The sequence below is a fragment of the Oncorhynchus kisutch genome, linkage group LG21 (assembly GCF_002021735.2).
Source record: "Oncorhynchus kisutch isolate 150728-3 linkage group LG21, Okis_V2, whole genome shotgun sequence".
NCBI lineage: Eukaryota > Metazoa > Chordata > Actinopteri > Salmoniformes > Salmonidae > Oncorhynchus > Oncorhynchus kisutch.
The window spans coordinates 15,155,564-15,166,177 of NC_034194.2; the positions used below are offsets into that span (position 1 = coordinate 15,155,564).

General features: G+C 40.3%; 1 protein-coding gene across 1 annotated transcript; it reads right to left on the reverse strand.

Annotated features, from left to right (window-relative positions):
* Positions 1-250: 250 nt before the first annotated feature.
* Positions 251-7,798, reverse strand: rpf2 (ribosome production factor 2 homolog). The gene is made up of 10 exons (XM_020455281.2): positions 7,666-7,798; positions 3,111-3,243; positions 2,965-3,002; positions 2,698-2,737; positions 2,370-2,451; positions 2,184-2,260; positions 1,644-1,743; positions 1,307-1,409; positions 984-1,128; positions 251-812 (listed from the first exon to the last, which is right to left on the reverse strand). Exons 1-10 carry the CDS (start codon positions 7,686-7,688, stop codon positions 627-629), a joined length of 927 nt encoding a protein of 308 aa, XP_020310870.1. The 5' UTR covers positions 7,689-7,798; the 3' UTR covers positions 251-626.
* Between the last annotated feature and the right edge of the window lie 2,816 nt (positions 7,799-10,614).

Here is a 10,614-nt window from a genome sequence, read left to right on the forward strand (position 1 = left end):
GTTAACACCTTTACTTCTGATTTCAAATCCACATCTGCCGGCAAATGTTTCATACCTGGAAGCTGACTGAAATATACCAAGTTGTCTAATGTCAAATCACAGCTGTGATTTGTTCATAAGGGGGCAAATCTTCATACCTGAAGGTTTGTGGTGTCACAGTGAAAAGTTAAATTTACTCTCACAAAAAAATGTTAACATTTTTGAATGTACCAGAGCTAAATAGTCCATCTATGAAAAGAACAGCACGAGACAAGATGTACAAAACAAATTTATTCATTGAGAACTGTTCCTCGATGTACACGCAGTTTAAAATACAGAAAATAAAAAGTATTTTAGATGAATGATTGATAATTCAATTTTTTCTTATGCACCCACACAGACTGCCTGCCATTCACACAAAACCTAAGCAACATCAGCAACAGAAAAGACAATTGGCAAGGCATTAAAAAGAGCACACCACCACATTGTTGTCTTGAAACATTGACAAACATACCTGCAGAAGGTAAACATGTATGTGGGGGGTCATTCTTTTCATCATTGATGACAATTCTGAAGAAATAAGTCAACATCCACAGTTAACTTGATGACGTGAGCTTGTGAAACGTCCATTAAAGCCTGGGAAGACTTCACTCTACTTCAGTCGTTTTCAGGGACGTCTCTCCCGCCACAACAGCAGCGGCTGCCGGGCCCCTCCTCTTCCTCAGACCCTTCATCTTACGTGTCTGGAGCTTGGCCAGATCCTGCTTCTGCATGTGCAACCTGCCAAACTTGGTACCAAAAGTATCGTGGGATATGTTCTTCTTCTTCTTGGGCTGTAAAGAATAGAAATGACAAAGAGCAACATGAGGACTTCGATTGCCTTGAAGTTTCAGGTCAATTAAGACAAGACGTTTAAAAAGAAGCAATCTCTTGCGCCATTTTACATAGCGGCTGTTGAAAGAGCGTGGAAAAAGATATTAACTGCAACTAGACATTTTCCCTACCTTCAGAGCCTTGGGCTGTTTGTGAGCTGTCTTGTACAGGTCGTCTGATGCCAGGTGGGTTCTCCGCAAGATAAAGTCAAAAGAGGGCCCAATCTCCTCCAGCTCAATCCTTGGGGTCCGACATCCAGACTTCTTCAACAGAGATCTGAAGAAAACAAAGAGCTTTGACTAGTGATCATTTCCGGGGGGGGGGGGGGGGGGGGTGAAAGTATTACACTACATGGGGAATAGGGAGCCATTTGGGACACAGCCCGTATGTTATAATCTATCTGGAATAATAGGAGACACTGGTAGATGGTCCAGCTGCTAGAAGGCAGACATACCTGTAGCTGCGCATGTAGATTTTCCCCTCCAGAGCAGTGAAGTGCAGGACATGCTCCAGACCAGCCAGGCGCACTGAAGGCACAACAGGACCTCTGAAGAAGTCTGAATAATAAAACAAGTTAGAGTAGAAAATGGTCAATAGTGTCATTGACATGAAATGCAATATTATTATAAGACCAAAATAATGGAGGATTTGGGAAGTGTTTATTATCTAAATATTTTCTAGTTAAAGTAAATGTGTTTCAACTAAAGGGGAAATCTTAACTGTAGGACTGAAATGAACCCCACAACAACTTCACACTAAATTCAAAAGTTTAGCTTTAGACTAAATTGTACCTGTAAGAAGGCTCTTTAGGCGTTTGTGTTCATTCTCATGGTCAAAAGCATCCCCTGCAAACACCAGCATTGGTTTAGTCCCCTCGGGACATTTGCTGCTCTGCAATGCATTGGAAACCAAACAAAGTTACAGGAGGAAAAGCCCAAAAATTCATCAGATAAAAAAAGACACGATGAACACTAACAACTTACTTTGTTTACAATCCAAGTGTGCCTGTTCCAGCCATTATTAGTGTCTTGTCAGTAAAACTACAATTTCCCAAATTAAGCATTTTTAAAGAACGGGAAGACAATGCGCCTAGAATAGTGTTTAGAGCTAAGTTCAGTTCTAGATGTTAATTCAGGCCACCGGGAGAGACTGTAAAAGAGGTCTATTCATTTGGCCGATTGTAGCAGACTGTGGACAAAGACAAGGCGATGAAACACTCAGTGTTAATTAACTAAGATTCTGGCAGATTGAGAAGGTGCATGACACCACTGTACTAATGTTGAACAACGCAACTTACATAGAAAATGTCTTAAAATAAAAGGAAACATCACCTTGATGTCACTTAGGGAGTTATACTTCTCAATGCCAAGCTCAATCATATCCAGCACATGGAAATCAAACAGACGACCTGAAAAAAATGAAATAAAGGTCAAACCCTTATCTGCTGTGAAACATACCAGACATCTCCTGTAGAGCAAGGTCTCCATCTCCCACTGATAAAATACAAAAATGCTTACCAAATATGAGATTGTTTGGTCTTTTCTTGTTGTGTGAGCCAAACAAAAACAGAGAGCTATCGGTTTTCTTCGAGAAGAATTCCTGTAGATAAGAGAAAATACAGATGATTGGGAATTCTTACACTCCGCAGGGAGTTCTGATTTTAAGTGCTGTGAATACACTGCATTTTAAAATGATGCTAGTATGTCTACAGTGTCAAATACGGCTTTGACTACTAGCAGGTGAATGTTCACAAATGATCACAATCCCAAACAACTGGTATGTCCTAGTTAAACAAATCTGAGATCAAGCGGAAATGAATTCATGCAACATATTTAGTTAACTGACCAATGATGTAGAATCCTCAAATGGCCTAGCTATATTTTTCCTGGAAGGAAAAACAACATTTGGATAAAACACACATCTCAAGTACCAGCAATTGACGGACTAGTATTTATGCCTTGTTATTATTTCAGTAAACTCAGTTCTTCATGCCCAAGTATTAAATATCCACTTATCAAAATAAACATGATGAACACTAAATACAATACTGTCAGTACAACCAGTATACTGGGTTTGTTTGAAGACTAACTTAAGTTAGAATCCATCACTTACTTTTTGTACAGTACAGCACTTGGTTTCTTCAGGGCATACTGGAGAAGAAAAAAAAACACATTGAGAGTTATCTAGCTGGCACTCTCAAACCTTGACAGTCTTCATGATTCTAGATGGGGAGGAGGGTCGACAGTCAGAAAACGTACAATGTCTTTTAATGCCTGAGTGACAGTCATACTGGTGTTGCCTCCTTTCATGATCATGGCATTCTTGACGTTCTCTGTAAGCTTGGGAGCTCTGTTGTCAAGGAAGCGCTTAGCCCTCTTCGTCTTAGGTTTTCTGAGGAGACATTCATTCAACAACAAAAGACACTTCAGCTATGGTAGACAGGGACATGAGTAGCACAGATGATCGGGCATCGCTCTTCCATCTAGCGAAATGCACTCAATCAACACTGTTTGGAAGTCTAGCTAGCTAGTTAACATTAGCCAACTACTTGCCCAATAAATAAGACCGCGATTCCAATTATTGGTATACAGTCAAACAAAGCACTGCAAAAACGTGTAAAGTTCTCTCAAGCCAGTGTTGAACAAAATTACATTTGAGCTTGCTCAACCACTTGTCTGTGCGGTTGGTCCTTATGTAGGTTTGAAATTTGAGACAATAGTATTTTTCAGTGGCAACACGTTTGTGGTGTCCGTTTACACAGGTGTTCGGAGACGCAGATAGCTAATTTACACAGGTACGCCTGTGTAAGGGAAGGGATGGGCATCCCAAGGGATGGGCAGTCAACATTTTTTACTGTTTGAGTACTGGCAGTACTCAAACAGTAACAAAGACGAATTAATTAATTTTCTCTTCATTTTGTCTGTCATAGTTGAAGTGTACTACCTATGATGAAAATTACAGGCCTCTCATCTTTTTAAGTGGGAGAACTTGCACAATTGGTGGCTGACTAAATACTTTTTTTGCCCCACTGTATGCCAGATGTTTACATAATTTTGACATAACATTGAAGGTTGTGCAATGTGTCATGACTGTCCTGATCAGGTCAGGATACAGGAGACCACAACCCTACAGATTATCTCTCACACCCAACAAAAGAGGAGAGATGTGGGGGTTTTATGACCCCCCACGCCCTTGGTAAATTTTAGGCCACACACAAAATTCCTCTCTCACTATGGAGAACCAGCCTCAGAACATTAAACATGCAATAAAGGGACTTTGGAACAATGGTTTCCGTCAGCCACAATGGTGTTCATGACGATAGATGGAATATGAAAATTAATGTAATTTTTGATTTGTTATTAAAGGTTAATAGATGAGTTTTCCCCGTATATGCTTGATGTTTATACATTGTACGTTGTGTGGAAAATGTCAAAATCAAACAGAATGTTTTGGTAAAGATGAAATGTGAAGTTAGTTGTCTAAAATTGGATATGAGTAAAAATCTAGACCTTGCCCCTTAACTTGGTACGCCCAGAGAATTGCCCTAAAGGCGGCCACGCCCACTTCTGACCCAAGGGTATAAAACATGTGAGTTAAAAATGAACATATCAGACTAAGTGACCCGAGCTGCAGCCGAGGTCTTAAAAAGCCAACGAACCCAAAATGCAACACAAGGTGAAGACAAAGAAATATTTTTCTTCTACCCATGCTATGGATGAGTAGCTGTGTTTAAGCCTGACCACCTAGCCTCCACTCTCCATCGAATCGTGGTATCTACACTGTTTCATTCCTACGCTGTGAGCTCTGAGCTGTCTGTCCTCGGAAGACCCCCATCAGAGCAAGGGCGAGGAATCAGACCACTAAGCCAAAAGGACACTGACATCGTGAGGACAACCAGAGAAGTGCGCCGGAGACGTGCGTAATTTAGAAGCCTAAACGACCCACGCAGAGCTTCCCATCTGAGACCCCCAACTCATAATTACATTATTATATTCTGACCCATGAGAGCGGCAGTTCAGGGACAGGCTAGGGTTAAAATAAGCATAGCTGACAAATGCACCAAAATGTATATTTCTCTCGTGTACTTTCTCTTTTAAATCCCCATTTTGGGTAACACGTGCCATAGTGTGTTGGCCCGTTATACTAAGTTCCAATCAATAGCCTAGACTGTGTTTTGTGTATCTTTTAACATAATTTTAACATTCTAGTGAATAAATAATCAACTACGATTGGTGTGGTACGAACTCATTGGTGGGACCCAGGTCCATGCAGATTTCCGGATTATGTGACGTTCAGAATGAGATTGTAGAGGAAACTGATTAATTAGCGTCTGTTGTAAAATCGATATTCTTTGAGTTAATTTAGGAAATAGAAACTCAAAACGAATTTCCCCATGGTGGCCCAGGTTAATTAGTTAATTGCTTGATTTGTTTAATCACGCAATTAGAAACCCGTAATCATTCGATTAGCAACAGTTGTCACATTAACTAATACAACATCACGACAAATGTAACGGCAATATTTAGACTTGGGGTTGCCACTTGTTCGATAAAATACGGAACTGTTCCGTATTTAATTGAAAGAATAAACAATTTGTTTTTTAAATTATCGTTTCTGGATTTGACCATATTAATGACCTAAGGCTCGTATTTCTGTGTGTTTATTATAATTAAGTCTATTACTTGATAGAGCAGTCTGACTGCGAGGTGGTAGGCAGCAGTAGGCTCGTAACCATTCATTCAAACAGCACTTCCCTGCGATTGCCAGCAGCTCTTCGCATTGCAATACAAATGGCATAGAGAAATAGTCCTATTTTGTGCCTGGAACAGTTATTGTCAAAAGAGTTATCATTTGAAACAGGGCTCAATTTGGCCAGTTGAAAGTTAGCCTCCAAAGCAAAATATTTCTTATTTTCAATATACAAGACATTTGATTTATTTTCTAAAATAGAACACTGCGTGGTGATAAATTACAGCCACGACATCTGTTTGGTGAGTAGATCTAGGCTTAATGATTGAAAATATGCTCTGTCTTTATCAAACCAATGTTATTACATATTTTCAGTGTGGAACCTGTATGTTTAGGGGGTTATAGCATAGCTCATACCAATTACAAATGGCCCTAACAGTTTGCAAAGTAGCCTTTTGCGGAAAATAGACGGGATAATAATTCAAAAACTGCAGCTCGTTGGAAAGTAGTTTGAATGCTCGATAGCAGGCAATGTGGAAAAGTCATCTTATTAAGATATGTACTGGGGGGGAAAGTTGTGCTTGAAAGGTAACCACAGGCCGTTTCCCCCCCACAGGCAGGCTGAGCCGCGACGTTCTATTACCAACTGGGACTATTGCCGAAAGGCCAGTCTCTTTGGCAATGACGGAGTGGAATGTTAGCTAAAAACACAGACTAGTTCCAAGTCGGTTCTATTCATGGATTGCGTCAGCAAGGGGCACCAAAGTTTCATCGCGTTGTTAAGAGTTGCTAAAGGTAGTTAGCATCTATGAATGGGTTAAATGGGCACATGCAAAAAAACACATGTGTGAGCAGTGTGTGTGTGCAATGACTGAATAACATGCATGTGCACATTTATTTTGCAACAGCACGCACGCACATTGATTTTGTACCCCCACACCAGACACACAGATTGAAATATCAAAAGCGCAGAAACAATTATTTTCATTTAAGAACAGGTCGAAAAGCATTAAACACGTATGGCAATTTAGCTAGCTTGCTGTTGATAGCTAATTTGTTCTGGGATATAAACATTGGGTTGTTATATGACCTATAAATGCACAAGGTCCTCTACTCCCGACAATTAATCCACAGATAAAACAGTAAACCAAAGTTGTTTCTTGTCATCTCTCCTCCAGGCTCCTTTTTCTTCTTTGGACTTTATGGAGGTTGGTAACCATCTTTACTACAACTGACCAGAGTGGACCTAAATTCACCTTTCAATCACCCACGTGGGTATATGCTCCTAAAACACCATTGAGGAGATGGGAGAGGCCGGACGAGCGGTTTGGTCATCATGTAAGGTACATGTCGGATAAACAAAAGTAAAGACACTTGATGGAAACACAAAATGTTGGTAAACTTCCCAAATCGCGAAAAAACAAAATATGCCAGACAATGTGTGATATTTGTATGTTGGTAAAATAAATGTTTCGAGAAATTCCGGTGGAAACGTTTTATGCACAAAAATGTATATGACATTGTGTGGTCCTCCCACTACGATTATTCGGGAAAGCACGCTGTTTAAGGCTACAGATTAAATACATTATGTATTTAACAGGGTGGTGAAAGTGCAAGGTGACGAGCTTGATGCATCTTTCCAATAAATATTGAGGGTCTAATTCTAATGACCAGATACTTAGCGGACGTTGAACAAAAAATAACATCGCCATGTCCGCACTGTATATGCTAGAGTGCACGTGCCAATATCAGAGTGGGCACACTATCTATTTAACTCAACATGGGTTCTCACATCAGCGGAGTTGCAATTGCGATGCATTTTTATGTGCACTGCATCATCACGCATAGCAGTTTATCCACAAATCAATGTAATAGAATTATCTACGGCCGTAAAATGCGAATCTTGTTTTATGCGAATTTCAGTATCTTCGCATGAAAATCCGTCGCCAATTGGATGGAAACCTAACGTTAGTTAGATTTATTAGGCAAGCTACATAGCCAATGCTACATTGTTAGTTTCCTAGTAAGTGACTTCGTTAAACTACATAAATACTATAAAGTTATAGTTTAAGGGTAAAAACCACATTAAGCATGACATACTTTGGTTGGTAAAACACAACTTACATTACTCCTCCGTATTGTTTCATTTTGAGGACTTCACTCGTGTGCTTGCTTCAAAATACTCCACGTGAATATTACAGCAGCGGGAAATGTCGCAGTTAATTTTGCGTCACATCCGTCGTCCTGTACAGTGGATACATGTGCAGTACTGTCATGTGGCCATTGGGTGACGATAGAGAGCTATAAACGCGTTGACACGTCAACGCCAGGGTAGAACGATTGGCCCCTTGCATTGAGGATTAAATTGAAGGCCGACCGTAGTATTGCAGGCATTGTTTCCAGAAATCAGGATCCCCATTATAGTGAACTGGATTTTATTTTTATTAAACCAGGTAGGCCAGTTGAGAACAAATTCTCATTTACAACTGCGACCTTGCCAAGATTAAGCAATGCAGTGCGACACAAACACAGTTGCACATGGGATAAACAAACGTACAGACAATAACACAATGGAAAAGGCTATACAGTGTGTGCAAATGAAGTAACATTAGCGAGGTAAGGCAATAAATGGGCCATAGTGGCGAAATAATTACAATGTAGAAATTAAACACTGGAGTGATAGATGTGCAGAAGGTGAATGTGCACGTAGAGATACTGGGGTGCAAATGGCGATTTTCGTTGTCAATATTCGTGGATATATATTTTTTAGAACACAATCATGGTACCATAAATTTTTTATATTTCATCAGATGTGTTCTTGAACCGATTACTTTAACATCACAGATTACGTTATAAGGATAATGTAGTTGCTAATGTCACCCTCCAATTTGAGACACTCACGAGTGCAGCACTGAGCCTAGAGTAGCTCAAACTGCACATGAAATGTTTCCAAAAACTCCAAGATGGCACTCTGAAATCACACTTCCTGATCAAACGCGCCTCTGAGCAATCTCATAGGAAACAATGGGGTAAAGTAATCGATGACTAAATTCATATTTTTTGGTTTATGCAAACCCAACCCAAACTCTCTGAACTTGTTTCCGTTACGATTTATTTTAAAATGTTAACTTTTGTACCTTAAATACATTCATGAAAGATAATTTAGTATATATATAAAATACAGGACATATTTCCGAGATCTAAAAAAGGGCGAATTATATTAATTTAAATGCAAATAAATTGAGATAATAGTGTAGGCGCACATTTTAACCAATAGTGGTCCCCAGCAGGCTTCCTTTGCTTGCAGCATAATCGCCTTGCTGAGACTGCCTATCCTCTTGTGCAGTGTTTCCCAAACTCTGTCCCAGGACCATGTATTGGTTTTTAGCAAACGATATAAACGTGCCGCGAGACATAGAAATTGAATGGGAAACGTGTAACTTCAAATGTTTGTCAATTAATTTAACATTTTGAATCACGACCAGTCATGCTCCGATTTGGGAGGTCAAGCATCAGACCTGAGCCTAACACTTGCGTTATTAATGCCATATATATTTATGTACTTGTTGGATATTCTAGTTTTAGCTCAATGCTGTGGCCTGGACTTACTGCTTTACTTCAGTTTATGCCCAATGCTGATAAAGTCACACAGAAGAGTCATCTTTATTTATTAAAGCATCGAGCTCATAGTACAGATATATTTAGCACATCTTGACCATCCAAAGTATAGCAAAATAATTAGAACAGCAAAGTTTTCCCTTCAGTACATCCTGTAAGTTCACCCTCACATCAGGGGAGGTGTTTGACTTTCCCTTCCCCAGAAAACACAGCACAGGATAAAAAAAAATAAAAAAAGGCAAGAACAATTTCATGATCCAAATATATATTTTTTTAGAAACTAAGCTTGGAACACTGGTTTTACAACAAAAAGGGTTGGACAAAAACAAAATATGGTTGGTCCGTAGGCAAAATTGCACCCCCCCCCAAAAAAAATTTTAGCTTCTAAAAAATGTTCCAAACCAACAGAACTAACCCATACACAGATGACCAAGTCTTAAATAGGACTTCATCCAAAAACAGTAACCAAAAGTTGTGAAATGCTCTGGTGGCTATTCCCTAAACCAGTCACTACAGCTCTTAGAACAAAGGAGGCTGGTCACTACAGGCATAAGAATGACATTGCAGGTAAGGATACCTGGCAAAGGTTGGTCCATTCCAAAAAGCCAGACATGTTGGAGGGAAGATATTCCAATTGTCAACTTTCCCCAGGTCCTTACATTAACTAATTCTAGTGGTCCCCTTGCAACGTCAGTCACAATTTTAGCTTCTTGGGGAGAAAATGGTTGTCGTCGTCGTCTACGGTACACCATCACACTACATGACCAAAAACACAGGGACACCGCAAAACATCTCATTCCAAAATCAAGGGCATTAATATTCAGTTGGTCCCCCCTTGCTGCTTAAAAAAAAAAAAAGCCTCCACCCTTCAGGGAAGGTTTTCCACTAGATGTTGGAACATTGCTGCGGGAACTTGCTTCCATTCAGCCACATGAGCATTCGTGAGGTCGAGCGCTAAAGGCCTGGCTCGGTCAGGGTTCCAATTCATCCTAAAAACGGTGTTCGATGGGGTTGATGTCAAAGCTCTGTGCAGACCAGTCAAGTTCAACCACACCGATCAACAAACCATTTCTGTAAGGACCTCTGTGCACGGGGGATTTGACATGCTGTAACAGGAAAAAGGGCCTTCCCCCGTTGCCACAAAGTTGGAAGCAAATAGTCTACAATGTTATAGTATGCTGTTGAGTTAAGCGACCCCTTCACTGGAACTAAAGGGCCTATCCCGCACCACGAAAAACATCCCCTGGCCATTATTGCTCCTGCAACCAACTTTAGTTGGCACTATGCATTGGGGCAGGTAGCGTTCTCCTGGCATCTGCCAAACCCAGATTTGTCCATCGGACTGCCAGATGGTTAAGCATGATTCATCGCTCCAGAGAATGCGTTTCCACTACTCCATATTCTAAAGGCGGCAAAGGCCAGCCGATGCTTGGCATTGTGAATGGTGATTTTGGG